The 19430-nt window shown below is 39.4% G+C and overlaps 1 protein-coding gene across 2 annotated transcripts in view; it reads left to right on the top strand.

The window, feature by feature from the left end:
• FBN1 (fibrillin 1) overlaps positions 1 to 19430 on the top strand; it is a 158934-nt gene that overhangs the window by 114998 nt on the left and 24506 nt on the right. For both annotated transcript variants that reach the window (XM_030014786.2, XM_030014785.2), the window contains exons 33-46: positions 2260 to 2382; positions 2940 to 3062; positions 4836 to 4961; positions 6517 to 6639; positions 7250 to 7372; positions 8258 to 8422; positions 8807 to 8875; positions 8988 to 9113; positions 10450 to 10572; positions 11215 to 11373; positions 12317 to 12388; positions 14226 to 14351; positions 15437 to 15559; positions 18549 to 18674. In XM_030014786.2, coding sequence (XP_029870646.1) covers positions 2260 to 2382; positions 2940 to 3062; positions 4836 to 4961; positions 6517 to 6639; positions 7250 to 7372; positions 8258 to 8422; positions 8807 to 8875; positions 8988 to 9113; positions 10450 to 10572; positions 11215 to 11373; positions 12317 to 12388; positions 14226 to 14351; positions 15437 to 15559; positions 18549 to 18674 — 1707 coding nt within the window. The remainder of the gene's footprint in view (positions 1 to 2259; positions 2383 to 2939; positions 3063 to 4835; positions 4962 to 6516; positions 6640 to 7249; positions 7373 to 8257; positions 8423 to 8806; positions 8876 to 8987; positions 9114 to 10449; positions 10573 to 11214; positions 11374 to 12316; positions 12389 to 14225; positions 14352 to 15436; positions 15560 to 18548; positions 18675 to 19430) is intronic.

The raw sequence follows: 19430 nt of genomic DNA, 5'->3' as shown, positions 1-19430 counted from the left end.
AGGGGTTATGAAGGAAATGGTTAAGATGGTACCTGGACACTTTCCCCAAAGGCTCCACTCTCTTGCCCTTTTTAAAGAGCTAATTGTTTTTAGGTACAATGATAGGGAAACTGAAGTATGTGGTTTTGGGGCTGAGAACCCCAAAGGTTGTTACATGGTTGATGGCTGATGTCTTTTCTTAATCATCCTCTTGAGAGGGGTCTGAGCTGGGGTTTTGTGTGTGGAATCACGCAGAGTTTGTGAGCTTGATTTCCCTTTCCATCAGCTATTGTACAGAATGAGATGATTTGGCTTACTGCAACAGCAAAGGCACCTGGGAGGGCTGAGAAAATTGATATAAATACTAAGTGGTTTGATGTGAATTCTAGATAATTTACATCCTGCGTGGCAGTAAAGCACAGTTAGAGTGTGCTCAGTTACAGAAAACATTGTAAAATCCATAGCTCAGATGTGTAAGAAAATTCCTGCCAGTTTTGTTTTAGTTACCAGTAGTAATTTCTGAAAACTTTGCCTTTGAGTTTATACATTCTCCAGGTACTTATATGGGCCATTAATATTGCTTTGTGACAAGGAAGAATGGAGTTCAGTTTGTTTTTTTCAGTCTATACATTTTGACATTGCCAGAGAATGTCCAAGAATGAAAATAAGGTGAAAATAGCAAGTACTGAAATAGAACATGCTGGCATGAATGCATATGTTGAAGATCGGATGACTTGCTGCCTGGTGTGTCCAAGGATGCTGACTTTTTTCCGCTGTGTTAGGTTTCCTGAGTTCTTTATAAACTGCATGCCTGATGAGCTTTGTGTCCATCAGCTGTCACGTTAAATACAGTGGTACAGCCCATCCTCCACCTTCCACACAGTCTCTGGCAAAGCAGAACCTGGCTTCATTAACTGCCTAGGGATAATCCTAGGAGGAGTTTTCAGGTGGTGCCCAGCTGGTGTTCATCAGCATCCTTGCAGATATGGTAGGGGCTGTGGGAATGCTGCATTCCAGGTATCCCTGGGCAGCAGAGTTGCCTCTGAGACCTTTTAGCAAACTGTGCAATGTGGAGCCACCTGAGTCCCTCTCTGCAGACTCCAGGATGGGCAGGTGGGAAAGCTGTCTTCCTTCCCACAGTTGTGTTACGGTATTGTCGTGGTTTAACCCCATCCAGCAACTAAGCATCACGCAGCTGCTCACTCACTCCCCCCCACCCAGTGGGATGGGGGAGAAGATTGGGAAAAGAAGTTGAGATAAGAACGGTTTAATAGAACAGAAAAGAAGAAACTAATAATGTTAATGATAACACTAATAAAATGACAACAGCAATAATAAAAGGATTGGAATGTACAAATGATGCACAGCGCAATTGCTCACCACCCGCCGACTGACACCCAGTTAGTCCCTGAGCAGAAATTCCGCCCGCCCCCACTCCCCAGTTCCTATACTAGATGGGACGTGCCATGGTATGGAATACCCCGTTGGCCAGTTTGGGTCAGGTGCCCTGGCTGTGTCCTGTGCCAACTTCTTGTGCCCCTCCAGCTTTCTCACTGGCTGGGCATGAGAAGCTGAAAAATCCTTGACTTTAGTCTAAACACTACTTAGCAACAACTGAAAACATCAGTGTTATCAACATTCTTCACATGCTGAACTCAAAACAGGACTATACCAGCTACTAGGAAGACAATTAACTCTATCCCAGCTGAAACCAGGACAGGTATGGTCAAGATGCAAGCCAGCACGTTGTAGTGGTATCTCTCTGTTGTCAGGGGAGCATAGGTCTTCACACAAGCTCTTAGTCATCAAATTTGACACACAACCTATTGCAAAACTGCTTGACAAACATAACATCCCAGGATGCTGAACACCTGCAATGGTAATCTTTATGGATGCTAGTCCTCTTCTTCCCAAAGGCTATGGCCTCGCATTCTTTCTGAGCGCACCAGTTAGAAAAAGAAGGAAAACCTGAGTTACTGTTTTCCTCCTTGAATATAAAACTTACCAGGCTTTGGACTGAACTGCAGAAGTACTGCTTTATATGTGTATCAGAAAAATAGATAGTAGGGCAGCACATGTTTGAAATACACCACATGCTGCTTTGCTTTTCTTTCTTGTGATTTTATTTCGCTTCTGCTTCATTTTTAAATGTCATGTTATAAAGAAATGCAGGCTTGCTTTCACGTTCACATTGTCTTTCTTGAGAAATTCCAGTATCAGTTATCTGGATATGAGGAAGTTTGATCAATGAGCTCCTCAAACATCTCTGTGTTTTTACAGATATCAATGAGTGTGAAATTGGAGCCCATAACTGCGATAGACACGCCATATGTACAAACACAGCAGGAAGTTTCAAATGTAGCTGCAGCCCTGGCTGGATTGGAAATGGTATCAAGTGCACAGGTGAGGGTCACATGCATTTGTATTTATTTGTAAGGTCAGACCAAAACTGGGTCCTAGCAATTCTGAAAAAAACAATACCATACCTACAAATTGAGAAGACAAATGGTTATCAAGCTTGTTAGGTTGATTTGACATGATCTGTTGGAGGACAAATTCTCTGCCGTGGTAACTGTGAAATCAGCATTATCTCATGTTTGGCTTGTGAGATGGTAAAAACAGACTGGACCACGGAGAGAGACACCGTGTCCTTGAGGGCAGCTGATTGGAGGCAGTGAGAGGTCTCCTGGTGCTCCCTGTGAAAATAAGATACAGGTCTTAGTTTTGAGAGTGTCCCGCAGCTTCCTCTTTCACAGTTACCTTGTCAGACTTCTTTGCCCACTTTTCCAGTCAGATGACCCCACATATGTGTGGGTTTTATTATGGAAGATTATTTAAAGTAGAGCTGCTGTGTGCCATATGCTATTTAAAATCTGTATTCATGGTGTGTTTTTTTAACTAATGTTGCCCTTTCCCTTTCCCTTTCCCTTTCCCTTTCCTTCTTTTTTATTATTTTAAAGATCTGGATGAGTGTTCCAATGGAACCCACATGTGCAGCCCACATGCTGACTGCAAGAATACAATGGGCTCTTACCGCTGCCTTTGTAAAGAAGGTTATACTGGGGATGGCTTCACTTGCACAGGTGAGCTTTCTTAGGAAAGCATTGGATGACCTCCAGTGGTCCCTTGCAACCTAAGTTAGTCTACTATTCAATACACAAAAATAGCTTTTAAACATTTGAAATTATTCTCTAATATGTCATCTTCTACTGTCTTGTACTTCACCTGTGTTGCCATAACTTGAAAGAAATACTGTGTATTATACCTAGTCTAAAGCAGTCACTTTTTTCACTTGATAAAATGCAAGTTTTCATTGAGCTTTTCTTGTTAGTTGGAGTGGGTGGCAAAATATTAAAACAATGCTTGATCATGTAATTTGACTAGTTAGTAAACCAGTCCATTGTCTACCCACCTTAATATTTAAATGATAGGGCACGTGCATTAAAATTACTTCATAAAATTGCCTAAAAATGTTTGTTCTTTCCACAAGTGAGTGTGTGCTGTCTGCCCTCTTTACTGCATCATCCTGAGAGATGGTGTCAGGATGCAGTGCTGACGTGTAGAATGATGGAAGTAGCTGCTTCTGAAACCTCATTTTTATAAACTGTAAATGTGATTGTAAAACATTGCTAGAGAGATGTTTCCCACCCACACTTCGGTCTTCTGCTTTGAAGAACGGATTAGCTCATCTCAGCTTAGTCACCAGGAGGATATCAGTGTTGCTGGTGATGCTACACGGAGGGTGACCCTGTTTGGAATAAAGCCATGCAACAGACAGCTGGTGGGCCAGGTTTTCAGCTGGTGCAAATCAGCAGCACTCTATCAACTACAGCAGGTTTTTATGGCATCTGAGAATCTGGCTCAGCAGGTTTAAGGCTGAATTTGAATCATTCCAAATGATAAATGGACCATGGGATTCTGTTTAATTCTCCCTGTATAATTTACTCTTGAATCTGATTCAGCTTCCTTAGTGGCCTTCATAGCCCAGTGCTCTTTGTTAATTTCCCATACGATGATTTTCAGGAGTCTATAAACTACATCTTTCAAATGGAGTGCTTACAAAGTTTCTGCATTCAGTAGAAAATTTTTTTTTTAATTTGTTTACTTTATTGTTCATGGATTCAAGAGGTGCCTGGGACTCAAACTAGAGCACGCAAGTGTTCTATAAGCCCTCTGCCAAAGCATGCAGCATTCACCCTGGTAGGTACTGCCTTTGATTTGCCAGCCATGGACTTTTACAAGCTCACACTGCCAGCTACTCTGTTGCAACAAGTAGGGTGTTTTTGTGGTGTATAAAATTTCAGCTAGAGAGTAAGAGCCACAATCTGAAGGGCAGTGTAGTCCAGTAGCAAGGCTCTTTTTCTCATCATCTGTTAACCTGCAGTTTAATTTTGATCAAGTTACTTTCACCTCAGTGCCGCTTTTTGTATGTTTGACGTGGAGACTACCTATTACCATATGTTTGCTCGTTGCACAGTAAACCTCTTTTTTCAGTTGCTGCCTCTAGGCTTTGCTGTAATAGAAACAATAACTATAATAAAATTCACGTGCTCATTCCGAGTCTAAATTTGACCCTGTGTACTGCCTCCAATTGTTATTAACTGTAGCTACTTTAGGAGTCTGTGCCTCTCTCTGATTTTCCTTTTGATTAGAAGCTGTATTTTCAACATGTTGGAAATATACCAAGCTGTTATATGTAATAGCCTCTGCACATAACTAGACTGCAGTTTCTTCTAGAAGTGTTCAGAGCTAATAGAATAATTAAAATCCTTGGAACAGTGCATGCTTCAGCTGAAACAAATGTTTGTGAGAGAACCGTGTTTACTGTAAACCTGCAATTTCTCTTCCTTGTACAGACCTCGATGAATGCTCAGAAAACTTGAATCTCTGTGAAAATGGGCAGTGCCTCAATGCCCCTGGAGGATATCGCTGTGAATGTGATATGGGATTTTTGCCAAGTCCAGATGGGAAAGCATGTGAAGGTAATTCTCTGTAAGCTTTAAACAACACTCAACAAATTCTGCCTTAGTAGTATTTTATGTCTGAAAAATATTACATTTGGTTGCAGTTGTGGTTGTATTGAGAACTATATGAAAATTGTCAATAGTAGTTGCTTTGTTTCAGTTTATACATTTATTATGGGCCTCTAGGTGTTCATCTACCTGTTGTATATAGAGAGAATGGCTTTTTGGAGCCTATCTTATAACATATTATTTGTGGGTCTGATTGGTGATCCAAATGGTGCTGTCAGCTGCCATTTCATCTTAGTCATTTGTACCAAATTATTCATTTTATTTGTAACAGTTAAACAGGAAAATTTTGTTACTTTTTCTTGGTGTATATGAAGCTGAAAAACACTGATTTGGTAGCTAATACAATGAACATGCTTTGAGGGCTTCTGTGAGGTGCAGAATCAGAGTCTGAAGCCTTGCAGAAAGTTTATATGACCACCAAAATAAATATCCCATGAGTATTTGTTCAATTTTGAAAGTGAGTTGTCACTTAACTGTTTACAACTCATTCATAAGAGCTTTGAATATGCAAATATTCACAAAAATAAAATAATAAATGTTACCAACATGATTAAGGTTATATATTTGATTGTAACATTTGAAATCCTCAGCTGATGTAATGCTAATCAATTAAGTCAGTCAAGAAGCAGCAGCCATATCATCTGACATAGTAATAACTCAGAGTAACTGGTATTTGATGGAGTTCATAAGTACATCACTATAAATAGGATTTTTTCCCCTGAAAAGTGTTCTGTGTATTTTTTTTAGTAATCTACCAAGAGAAATAATTTGAGAGTGAATTTTTCTGTAAACTAAAACAATATTAGGTTTCGTAACATTTCATGAAACAATTTATTTTAAAGCCTTTTAGCTGACTTTAAATAGCTTATATAGAGCCTAGCTCCTGTTGCTATAACAGACTTTCCTTGATGTCTCAGATGTGTACACTAAACGCAGTATTTTAAGGTCCTTTGTAAACACACACTTTTTTATTGTATCAAATTGGTTGTTCTTTGTGCAGTGCATATGGCATTCAGTAAATACTGAATTATATACAGTGGTTTGGATAAAAGGCACAAAAGTGAGCTCTGCTTGCCAAACTTAAGATTTGTCAAATGCAGAAACCTGAAGACGAGCATCAAGTTCACCTTTGGGCACAAGCTTTTCCTTTGCTGATGTCCAGCTTTCTGCAGATGACTGCTGGTTTAGAATAAACTTCATTTTTTTTAAAGCATATCTCCTGCCATGTTTAATTTTGCTACTTGTCAGATTAGCCCACTAATAAGCTCAGATTGTTTCTGTTATGGCTTCCAGAGACACTGGAAAGAGCCTTTTGCCCAAAAAAAAGGTTATGAATTAGGTTCCTTAGGTTCCAAACAATTCTTGCATGTTATTTTTTCTGGTCTTAGTGTACAGAAGCAGTTGGCTTCCAGATCCATGTTTTCTGAACCTTTTTGCAGTTCTCTGTCTATATCTCAAAAAGATACGGAAACGTTGTATTTTTCCCCTTCTGTTCCTCTATCAGATATTGATGAGTGCTCACTTCCTAACATCTGTGTCTACGGTACTTGTCATAACCTCCCTGGACTTTTCCGATGCGAGTGTGAAGTGGGCTACGAGTTGGACAGAAGTGGTGGTAACTGCACAGGTAAAGATAATTTTGTACAACATGCTTTTTAGTTTTATGTTAGTGTCATGGTCAGCTCCTTAGGATATTCTTTTAAAAAGCTATACAAATCAGACTGGATATAGGAAAATATAGACTTCCCTACTGTATAATACAGGATTTTCCTTCTTGCCTTGTGTACACTCCTCTTCCCCCTTCTTTGTCAGCCTCTGATATCCCATTAGCTTATGAGAAGAAGGGAAAAAACAGAGCAGAGAGAACCCCTCTGTCTGTCCACATCTCCCAGGCAGAGCTGTGTTGTGCCTTGTAGTTTCCATTCAGTGTACCGGATGCTAAGCTATGACCTTGTCGTGTATTTTTTCCTTTAAGTATTTTTTTAGTACTTTATGTGAATTTTAGTTCGTAGATTGGTTTTCCAGGAAAAACACTTGCCCCCTCCCACCCCCAATGAAATGATGAATTCATCTCAGACTACTGTTATTCTAAAATGTGTATGTATTTTTTTAGAGCTTTCTGGAGATCAGTATCTCATAACTAATGGATTTGTGGTGGTCAGCGTATGATATGTGATATACCGATGGTTTGCACTGTCCTTGAGTATTTGCTTACCACATGCTGTTTTTTCTTGCAGATGTTAATGAATGTGCAGATCCCACAACCTGCATTAGTGGCACGTGTGTCAATACTGCTGGTAGCTACACCTGTGAGTGCCCTCCTGATTTTGAGCTGAATCCCACCCGAGTTGGATGTGTTGGTAAGGGATCACTCCTTATGTTATTTACACGTGAAGTTGCACAGAGGGGCTGCAAGGCTAGCCACTTGGGAATAAAGTCCCAGGGCATGGAAAAGGGCTGGAACAGGCTCTCCAACTCCCACCCTACTGCCCCTGGCTTAGAAGTTGTAATAGTGCAGCGGGTGTATACCCAGAGTGATGTAGCATGCCAGCAGTGCCTGGCTGCCAGAACCAACCCCTTGGGGCTTGTTACAACTGTCCACAATTTACAGCAGGCATGAGACAATTTTAAATTTCCACAAGCTTAAACTAACATCCAGCTGGCCCCAAGATGGCAGGCAAATTAAGTTGCGGCGTAAAGCCACCCATGCTCTTGGGACCATTGAGCGCAGCTTGGCTAGATGCAGCTTCATGACCAATGGAAATGCTCTTGTATTAGGCTCCAACTGCTTAGTAATCCTCTGATATTTTTTGGCTTCTTTTGTTTGTTTAAGAGGATGTAGGGATGCACCTTAAATTCAAATGTATTTGAAATTCCTAACATTTAGTAGATGCTTTCAAGCTTGTTAACCTCAAGGAGAGGAGAAAGCAGTGGGTTTCTGGAACTGGAAGGATGTACAAATGCAGGTGAAAATATGAATCAAAATGAGAAAAGGCCTGGTTGAACTGCCCTTGGTTGTGCTGAATAAATTGCCTACTTTGTGAGAAGTCCAACCAAACCAAGGAATGGGGCACCACCATCCTATCTAAGTGGGAAAAGCTGGGCCCTCCTGGACAATGCAAGTTACTTTCTTTGGCTGTCCTACAAGAAATGAGAGCTATCTGAAGGTATCCCTTATCCTGAAATGATGTGTTGTGTTTTCCTCCCTCATAAGATGTGTTTGTCATTATGTGCATTCTGAATAGATACACGATCTGGCAACTGTTACCTGGACATTAAAACTCGTGGAGATAATGGTGGCACCTTCTGCAGCAATGAGATTGGAGTGGGTGTTTCCAAGGCCTCCTGTTGCTGCTCCCTGGGCAAAGCTTGGGGAGTTCCCTGTGAACATTGCCCGCTTGTGAACACAAGTAAGTCAGCTTTCCTAGGTTAAACACAACAATACAATGTGTTTGTTGGATTTTTTTCTAATTTAGCCAGGTAACTCAAATACCAGTGTAGTCATTTGTTGTGTACATACAAGGGACAGGTTTCCACGGTCTTAACCAAAAACTTTACTAGTCTTTCAAAAAGATTATTTAGTCAGAATATTATTATCACTTCTGAGCAAGTTTGCTGTTACACAAAAAACTACATTATGAAATGGAATAGCAGTTAATGTTACAGAGTAAAACTTTGTTTATATCTGGTTACTTTGTTACTTTAAATTACCTGTAATAATCTGATTAATTCAAATATAAGTGTGCTGAAAATGTTTCTACTATTTTAGGTTCATAAATCTATTTTGTTTTCAGCTGAATATAAGGTTCTTTGCCCTGGAGGGGAAGGATTCCGACCAAACCCTATTACAGTTATATTAGAAGGTAATGTTTACATTTTCCTGTATTTACACATCTAAAATTGTGAAACTCTTCAGTGAGTGTTGTTTTTTCACGGAATAGCATGAATGAAATGTTTGTCATTTTGTTTGAACAGATATTGATGAATGTCAAGAACTGCCTGGACTTTGCCAAGGAGGAAAATGTATTAATACATTTGGTAGCTTCCAGTGTCAGTGTCCATCAGGGTACTATTTGAATGAAGAGACTCGAGTGTGTGATGGTACGTAGCCTTCACTTAACTAGTCTTCTGCTTTTGATCTTAGAAAATGATGACAGATCAAAATGCAGAAGAATTAATGTGTCCTTAAAAAGGAACATAAGCAGACCAAGCAGTGTAAAGCTTAAGAGTGGGAAAATTGGAACAAGTTGAACTCTTGCATCGAAACAGAGAAAATTGCTTCTTGACCATGTTGAAATATATGCAAATTTTTGTTTACAATGATCAGATTTTGATCAAAACCAGAAAACCCAACAATTTTTCTTTAAATAAAACAAAATTTACTAACCAGCTATAAAACATAGCTGTTTGGTAATGGGTAATGAATATGCAGTCAAATAAAGAGCAAACTTGCTCCATGAGTCTGCTGGGCTGGTTACAGTGTGTCCATGCCTTTCTTCCACTGCTTATTTTCTCTCCTGCTGATCTCAATTTCCAATTGAAAATATTGGTTGTACTGCAAAACACTTTTCCTTCCCCTAGCACAGTCAGTAGTACATGTTCAGGTTATACTGGATATAAAACTTTAAGCAACCCATCAAGTCCTTAAATTTCCCATTGCCCAGGCTGACTTCAGCCTTCCAGACTGTTAATAATGTTAATATAGTGCCTATGATATGCCAAACACTGCAGAATTACAAAAGATTCAGGTCCTAAATTAAGGCTGAACCAAGGTGCTTCATCCATATTGTGCTTAGGTAGCTCAACAAATGTTAAAGCGGAAATCTACCTCTGTATTTTTCCTTAGTGGTATGTCAAAGCTACTTTAAAATGGTAAGGCTAGTGAAATACTTTTGGACTTTTAGGAACTGAGGTGTTTTGGGTGTGGTGTTGTGTTTGGGTTTGTTTGGATTTTTTTAAACAAAGGTTAAAGTCTCTTGATGAAGTAAACATGACATCTTGTGTTGGGAAAATTGCTCCTTTTCCCCAGTCAGACAGACCTGAACCATCCAATCAGTCTGTTTTAGCACCATTACTTATTGAGATGGGCACTCCACAGAGAACAGCTTTGGTTCTTGCCCAGATCTGGGAATCCAGAATGGATGAGATCCTCAAATACTGTTTTTGTGCAACAGGTGCAAAACCCAAATTGCTTTCTCTGAGCTGCCTAGACATATCAGAGTTCCCATCTTCACGTCACAGCCAGGCTTTCCATGGCCACCTGTGCCACCACTTCCTTTGCTATGTGGGCTTCACTCCACCATGACCTGACTCAGAGCCTCTTCAGCTCTCTTCCACCAGCACCTTCCTACCTCAGTCTTTACTGAGACATTTTCGTTCTCAGAAGCACAATGCGAAAGCTTCTGTGGCCACTCACTGCCTTTTTGTTCTCTTCTAGATGTGAATGAGTGTGATACACCTGGCATTTGTGGACCTGGCACGTGTTACAATACTGTTGGGAATTACACCTGCATCTGTCCTCCTGATTACATGCAAGTCAATGGAGGAAACAACTGCATGGGTATGGGTTGTTGGGTTTTTTTAAAGCTTTATCTTAGTGCTTGGAGCCAGGGCTTTACCAGGCACAAATCAGAACTATTTCTCTGAATTTAGTTGTACAAGAATTAACTAAATGAAAGATCAAACTTCTTTCATTAATTTTATTAAATAAAGCAAAACAGATCAGTTTTAATACAGATCTTTCAGTACCTCATCAGAATTTCTCCTTTAGTTTGATATTTTCTGTGTTCATCCCTTCCAAGTTTCACTTCAGCTTTAAAAGCTTCTACATGTGAAACACTACTGAAATTACTCAGACTTCACAGAATGACGTCATAAGCTGTGTACAGTTCTTAGGGGGAACCATAAACTAGCTTATATTTTTCAGTGTTGGGCAAAAGGCCAATATTGAATCCTTTGATGAGTCTGGTGTTACAGCTGTGTTGGTTGCTCTTGAATATTTGTATTGCAAACACTTTTTCATACTTTTAGAGTAATCTTCTAGGGACAAGCTGTTCTGTAGTATTCTACAGTGCTGCAGCATCTACTTGACAGGGGTCTAAAAAGTACGTAATTGAAGGAGGTATCTCCTAAGCCCTTCAGGTAGATCATCTCCTGTAAGAGTTGCTAATGCATTGGCCTGGGTTTTTCTTCATTTTCACAGATATGAGAAGAAGTTTGTGTTACAGAAATTACTATGCTGACAACCAAACCTGTGATGGTGAGCTGCTCTTTAACATGACCAAGAAAATGTGCTGCTGTTCCTACAACATTGGACGTGCATGGAATAAGCCTTGTGAACAGTGTCCTATCCCGAGCACTGGTACGTTTTTGCATTGCAAAACTATTTGAAAGTCTTGGTAACATCATAATTAACTATGAGCGGGTGTAACATTGTTAGAGATGCTATGTCTTTGTCTGCTCTTGTATGTCTGAAGTGAAGGGATTAGTTACTTTTTTGGCCTGGAGGTGATCAGCTCTAGTCACAGTGAAGGCATATGTGGAGTGGTTTTTGTTCATGCTGCTGGGCCATGCCTCCTTTGCGCCAGTTTCCCTTTCTGGGAGACTGCATGCTCTATATTGGTTAATCTGTCTCTTTGCAAATGCTTGTTGATCCAGTGTTGAGGCACTGACCAAGGTTTTATTGGCATTGCTCCAACAAATATGGTGTCTGCTGTGCTGTGCCTTGACTGCTGATTGCCACAAAGGGCCTCTGTGGTAACCATGGGTTTACAGAGGTACCTCGGTCTCTTCTGAGAATGATCTGTGTCAATCAGCTAAATGTGAGATGTCGGAGTTTCCGGGCTAATTGTATGGGCATATAGGATTCCTCCACACTAGATAAGACTCTGCAGAGTTGAGCCCAGGACATCCCACTCTGGTTCGAGGTGGTTTGCTTCAAGAACAAATTTCCTAGATGGTTATTCAGATAACTTCCAACTTACAGTTCAGGTTTTTAAAATTCAGATCTGGCCTTGTATGCAAAAACTGTAATGCACAGATATAAGCATATGCAAAGCAAAATCAGCATATGATCCCAAGCCTTCTACATCTTTTTATTTGCTAATTTCAATGGCCTTTGAATGAGAACCCAAGTGCATACTAAGCACATCACATGGTGAGCCTTGGGGAAGGGTCTGCATACCTCTATGTGCCCTGCAGGTGCTGAAAGAATAGAAGAATTTTCTTGGGCAAAGGATGTAATGAATTTTTGACTGTTGATTAATTCCAAATACTATAATTGCTGCTTTGTTTTCCTGTTGCAGATGAATTCTCCACACTCTGTGGAAGTCAAAGGCCTGGCTTCTTCATTGACATTTATACAGGACTACCAGTTGGTGAGTTGTAATTTCTGTTTTGAACTAAATTTCATGCTACCTCTGCCCAGGGAAGAGGGGAGGTTTGTTTTCCCAATTATTTTTTTCATGGGAGGAATAACAGCTAAACGGTGTAATGGAGTTCAACCCTCCGTTTAAATGAGCCTACAAACTTTCTGCCTAGCTCCTCCTAGCTGGCAGCAATGATAATTGCTGCTTGTAATCAAGGCAACATAAAGCTCCAAAGAAACTGTAATCAGGCCTACTACATGAGCAGGGCACAGATACCGAGAATAAGAGGTCTGGGACTAAGGCCAACCAGCATTTGGTCTGAGAGGAATTAGGAGTCTTTCCTTCAAATGAAAGCAGAGATTTAATCTGACATTTCACATCAGTCCCCCTGTGTATTGGTTTGACACAAAAATCCTTTTTACTGCTCAGCTGGAATATTTCTTACATATGTTATTGTGTGTAACATTTGAATCGTGAGTAACAAATTGCAAAACAAAAAGAGGGAGAGAATGAGGAATTCTAAGACAAGGAGTTGAGTAAATCCCTAATGGGACTTCCTTTTGTTTTTATTCACACAAAAATGCAAATAAGAAGCAGATAATGTGCCTTGTAACAAACATAGGCAGCAGCATACAGGCAGTAATCAGGTGCTTTAGTATTAAGCTGTTGCTGTGATGCAGTGTTCAGCTAGTTAGATGGGAATAATTCTAGTAAAATGGGGAATGTAATTTTTAAAGAAGTTACAGAAATGTACGGTATTTATTTTTTACCAGGTCATTGCTTAGAAGCAAAGTTCCCCTTTCTAGCTATTAGCATTAGCCCAAACTGTTGCTGAGTCTCCTCAAGCTAGTTGGGCCATTCATCAGCATCAGCTGGGAGACCTTGGGTCATGCTAACATGCATACGTAAAAGCTGCATCTGTAGCAGTCAACGTGTGTGCCAGGAGTGTTGCAGTCCCTTATATAATCAGAGGACTCAGAATTACAGAATCTAATGTAGGAAATGAAAGGTTTGATCCAGCAGCAAAATAAAAAAACCCAAAACATTATCTGATGGAAACTCATGTTAGTTGACAATTTACCACCATATTCTCTGTCTTATGTACATCAGTGCATGTGGCAATTTTTACTAAAGGGAGAGGCTTTGGAGGAGTCTCTGAACTCTCTCACGTTGTCAGAATATTAAAGATGTGTAACTTAAGGACCCAATAGGCAAGACACGTAATTGTAATAGCAGCTGGTTTTTTTTCTGCCTAAATCAGTTACTTAATCCAGGTGTATATAGAGCATTGGCAAACCCTGGCTTCCTGGCTTAATAAATCTAATTAATAGCATTTTGGCAGCACTTCAGATGTTACCTGGCATTGGCACTTTCAAACTGTTACATAAAAACATGAAAGTCTTTTTCAGATTAGCAAGGGTAAAACAGTGCAAAACTAATTCTGACAAGTGTTTCCATTCAGTCGTGCTCTCCTGTATTAAACCAAAGACAGTGACGTTCTCTCTGTTTGGCTTTTGCCGATAACTCCACTGTAACGCTCAGGAAGATGAGGAGGTTCATCAGGGCTGTGGGTGGGAGACAGGAGGAAGGACGTGTGCTACCCTCTGCATTCCTGTGTGGCAGGATATATCTTCACTACAGTGAAGAGTCAGAACCTGAGGATATACGAAATATCTACATTTCCACAGTTTGGAATGACTCACTGTCTATTGCAGTTGCGAACATTCTTATGCTCACGTTATATGTTTGGTGATTCTCTTAAGGATAAATGCATAAGGACATATTATGTAGCAGAAGATTTCATGAAGTGCTGTTTACAAGTATTTAAAAAAATTTCTTCTTCCAGATATTGATGAATGCAGAGAGATTCCTGGAGTGTGTGAAAATGGGATCTGTATAAACATGGTTGGCAGCTTCCGATGCGAGTGTCCTGTGGGTTTCTTCTACAATGACAAGCTACTGATCTGCGAAGGTAGAGTGCTGATCTCATTCAGAGAAATGGGATTTCACCAGCTGGCAATTCAGACACTGGCAAATCTGATATACTTGCAAGTCCTCCTTAATGAGGGAAAAATACTGATACCAGTGTAATTAAGTTAATTCAGACATTTAGAATTCTTTTGCATAGAAAATACCAGATTTTCCATCAGACATCTAAGGCCTTGGAGGAGCATGAGTCAGCAGTCATGGGCAGAAACATTGTTTTTCACATTTGGCAGTAAAGCCAAGAAAAGAGTAGTAGTCTTGAGTCAGATCATGAGCACAATTTTTTTTTAATTCCAAGATATTTTTTTCTAATGGAACAAAGATTTCTGTAAATAATAAACACATGATAATTTCTTTCCAATTTAAACATTTCCTGACATTGTATTAGTTTAATGGAGAAACTAAAGTTTGAAACAGCAGTATGAATTGCTGTCATTCTCTGGTGTGGGTTATGACTGCTGACAACATGGGTGCTGCAAGCAAGGCATTGAGAGCTTCAAGTAGAAGCATCTTCTGTATGCTGCTCCTAACTGAAACACAGTTACATTTCTAGGGAAATAAGGATATCTTTTTGCAGCATAAGTAAGGAAAATTGGTCAAAATTTTTTGCCTAAAATTTTGTGGTGGTGTTTACATTGAAAGCTACTAATATCCAATAGGGATCTTGATGCTCTGTTATGATCAAGGGAGATTCTCATAATCTCCAGTGGAGATCTATGCAGACATAGCAGCTTACTTATTCTGATCACAGTCTTAAGACTGAAATCCACCCAAGTTAAGTGTTGCAGCAGACCTTTCATGGGCCCTCCGATGCCTTCAGAAAACCATTATATAAATTCTCTAAATATGAATGAATTTTACAAATGGAACATGTGGGTTTGGGGTCATTTCAGGGAGATACCTAAATGTAACCAAGTATCTACTTTTATAAGTATATTTATTTTTTCAGAATTAGGAAGAAATTCCTATATTTGGGTAAGGTAATACTCTTTACACTAAAAACAAGGTGGCTTTGGTGTCCTTCTAGTGCCAGCTTACCATAACAACCAAATTCCTTTTTTGCATTGACAGATATTGATGAATGCCAAAATGGACCGGTGTGTCAGCAGAATGCAGAATGTGTCAACACAGCTGGTAGCTATCGTTGTGACTGTAAACCTGGCTACAGGTTCACATCAACTGGCCGCTGCACTGGTGAGTACTTCTGGCTTGTTTGTGTGAGGGTCTGCAAAAAGTAGTAGATCTTTTAAAAGAAGTCTAAAAAAATAATTTCTCCTCTTTAGAAAGATGGTATAGCCCAAGAGGTGGTCTGGGCTCCAAGAATCCTCCTCTTAAAGCCTTTTAGGGCATCCCATAAACATTCTGGTAATTCCCAGGAGGGTAAAGGGCCCATCTCAGAGGCATAAATGAGAGTTAATCACCTGAGTAGGTGTTTGTCTTTCGCTTTATCCCACCAACAGCAAACGTTTTTCTTTAGCCCATGTTGTGTCTAGGGAGGGAAGACCAATTGATTCACTACCTTTTGACTAACTATTTTCTGACACTAAAAATTCAGTTGCAGTCCTGACAGGGACCTTCCTCTGCATAAATTCTTTGATTTTCATTATAATTTCCTAGATGTGTTTTAGCAATTTATTTGCCACTTGTATTTTTACAAATAACTCGCTGCTTGCTGCGGTGTCTGCTGATAAGGTGGGCTTATCTGCTAGGCCATATGCAATAACTAACTTAAAAAGCTTATTGTTAAACTGCAGTTCTCTAATCTATTTGCTTTCTTATAATATCGTAGTCCAGAGAGGCCTTCATGTTATCTTGATTACTTGAAGAATTGCAGAGATTTTAAAGACTCCTGTGGGCCAAGCAGCTGTAAATATTATATACATTTCTGAACAAAATAATAATTACAACGGAAACTGGTAACACTTTCCTTGGATTTTTGCTTCTGAGTACTGGAGTTTTAGGAAGTGTACTTTTCCCTGCAGTGTGGTTTTTCATTGTTTTATGTGACCCTTGAGGGAAAAGGGTGTACGGGCAACCAGAACACTACTATGAGAACTAAAACTTTGTTTTGTTAAGCTATGCAGTGGCACATGTAAATATTCAATATGTTCCTAATGTAATTGTTGTTGTTATGGGTTCATTAACAGCAGTACAGGAAGAGCCAGCGAAGGTTCTGATACGGGGTACAATACCAAACATGACTTGGCACAAACAGTAATACTTCCCTGTATTTTGCTCTAATTTTATATTTAGTGAAAATAAAGTTACACAATTAGAGTCAAAATAAAAGTGGTTGATAAAGTACTTGATCCAGCAAAGTAAGGAAATTCCCAACCTCTCTGCTGAGAGCAAAGAGTGCTAAGCGCCTTGCAGTATTGGATCAGTCATGCTACTGCATGGAAAATGATCACACCCCAGTAGTTTATATGCTATTGAATCAAAACTGATGTATCACAGCCACTAGTACTAAGAGTACTGCATTTATCTTACTATCAAAATAGCATTCTTCTGGTGCTACCTATTGTGGTATAATAAATAATTTTTCATAGAAACTCTTTTTTTGGCACTTAAGACAATTCTGCCTTCCAATTTTTTAAAAAGTTACAATGTTCTCTGTTTACCCCAAAAGAAGTGACTTATCCCTGGGACTTTAACTCAGTATTCCTTTGCCCACAGAGCACCAAAGAGAGTTATAGTTTTTCTTTCATCTCCCCTCTCCTGAGCTGCAAAGATTAGGAGTTCTTAAGACACCATGTTATCCAGCATTGGTTTTCTTTCTGCCTCCTTTAGACTCTAAATAGCGGCAGTATCATTAATAGCATTGGGAGAGCTTGGTCCTCAGTGAACACCCATCCAAAGTTATTAGTGGCCCCAGTTGATGTACAGTAATCCTGGGGATGGCGGCTATCAGGATTGTCTGTGTGCCAAGTAGAGTGTAGAGAAGAGGCAACAGAGACAGGAAAACAAGATTTAGTACATGAAGTTCTTTGCAATTAGGAACAACTTGACTCTTAGTTTTGCAATGAACTGGGAATGGTTTGGTAAGAAACTGCATCTGCTTTGCTTAGATTGCATGAAAAAGAAAATTACTGAACACTAAAATCTAAGCGATTCTAATACAGGTGCTACTTACGGCAGCACCTCAGTTGTCATATTTTGGAGCTGCAGCAGGTGAAACAACAGGTAGCGTATTGAATCAAACCAGCTCTTGTTGGTGATGAGATCAACAGAAAGACCTCATTTGATCATGTTTCTGATTTGTCACAGAAAAAAAATGTGCTGGACAGCAAACATTTTGTTTTTTAATATTTTGTTTTATTTACTATTGATAGAATCCTGGATTCTGCCCGAAAGCATTCGTAACAAGAGTAGTAGGAAGCAGTCAGCTGTTGAACTAGTGTAATAGATGCCCTGCTATTGTAAGGCAGCATATCACATGGTGGCAGGATAGCTTTCCCCATCTCTCTGCAGAATTATGCAGTTGAGTGTTTGCTGCTGTTGGCAAAATATTTTCTGACTCCATATAGCAGTAACTCTTGCTGTTTGACCTTTGTCCGCTTTACAGGATCATCACATTGCATGAAGCATGGATGCTACAACACATGTATACGTGTACCCATTTTATCTCTGCACAATGAGTAGATAAATCTACAATGCATTTTATCTCTCTGTAAGCTTAGTGAGAAAAGTGAGGGATTCATCTCCCTTTCTGTTTTCTATGATTTCTGTGAGTTAATCAAGCAATTTATGCTATAATCAAACATAGCTAAAAGCAAGTAGTTGTTTTCATGAGAAGGATACAAACTGTGAATTCTGTGTGGCTTTCACATCTGCTGCAGTCAATGCAGAGCGCTCAGAAATCTCCCTAAACAATTTCATGTCATTAATTCTACTTTTCAAAGCCATGGTGATATGCTTTCCTTCCAGCAAGAATTTGTGTTTGGTAAATATCATTTTTACACTAATTTTTTTTCAGCTCCACTAATGTTGGAAAAGGTAGTTTACAAGCAAATAGCCCCATTTCTGAGATTTACTTAGTAATGCTTTTGTCATTAATAAATTAAAAATACTATTTTAGATTAGGGCCATGCACTGGATTCGAAGTATCATGGTTGCTGCTAATACATCTTTCCACCCCTGTAGTTTAGAGGCCTTAACTTTCACTGTGCCTCTTTGTTTTCAGATCGGAATGAATGTCAAGAAATTCCCAATATCTGCAGCCACGGGCAGTGTATTGACACTGTTGGAAGTTTCTACTGCATTTGTCACAATGGATTCAAGACCAATGATGACAGAACAATGTGTATAGGCAAGTATATAAAATTAAGCTGTACTTAGGCTTCCATTATGACAGTTAATTAAGTCTATCCTCTCTGTCATAAGGAGTTGCGTTACAAGAACTGAGATTGTGAGCCATTTACCACCAGGCAAAAGGTACAAAAACACCATAGCTGGCAATTAGAGATGACAGGAAGCTGATAATGAATGAAGAACATCTCATTACAGTAGCGTGAACCTTTAAAAGTACATATCCTGTCTAATGAACTGCTAATGCTTTCATTTTTCAGGAAAATGTTTCATTCTTCTCAGAATTTTTGAAGCATCTTGTCTTATTTATTCCTTCAGGCAAGAAATTTAATAGATGAATATTGCAATGCAGCAATTGTATGCAGCCTGCTTGTTAACAGAGTAAGTGAAGGGTAGATGTCTTGCCAGAAGAATGCCCTTTTCAGAAACGGAGTCAACTTCATAAAGAAGGAAATTCTGTATTTAACCTTTCACAGCTGTTAGTGTAGTGTCTGTTGTCTGAGCAAGATGAGGAGATTTCAGAATGCTTCTGATTAAAGATAGCTTAGACTTCCTTTGGGAAGGGTGATATAGGAGCCACAGTAAGATAAATGATTGTTGGACCCTTCATTATTTTTGTAGATGTTAATATCAAGTGTATAAAGCTATGTAAAATCTTCTTTTTGGGAGATACAATAATCTTTTTCCCTACTATTCATTCTGTTGGCAGTGGATTATTTCTCTTGCCTGTGGGATAGCTACAGGCTTTCCTTTTCCC

Source organism: Aquila chrysaetos, chromosome 5 (genome assembly GCF_900496995.4).
Source record: "Aquila chrysaetos chrysaetos chromosome 5, bAquChr1.4, whole genome shotgun sequence".
Taxonomy (NCBI): domain Eukaryota; kingdom Metazoa; phylum Chordata; class Aves; order Accipitriformes; family Accipitridae; genus Aquila; species Aquila chrysaetos.
Note: the sequence above shows the minus strand (reverse complement) of the source record. Positions and strands in the feature narration are given on the sequence as shown.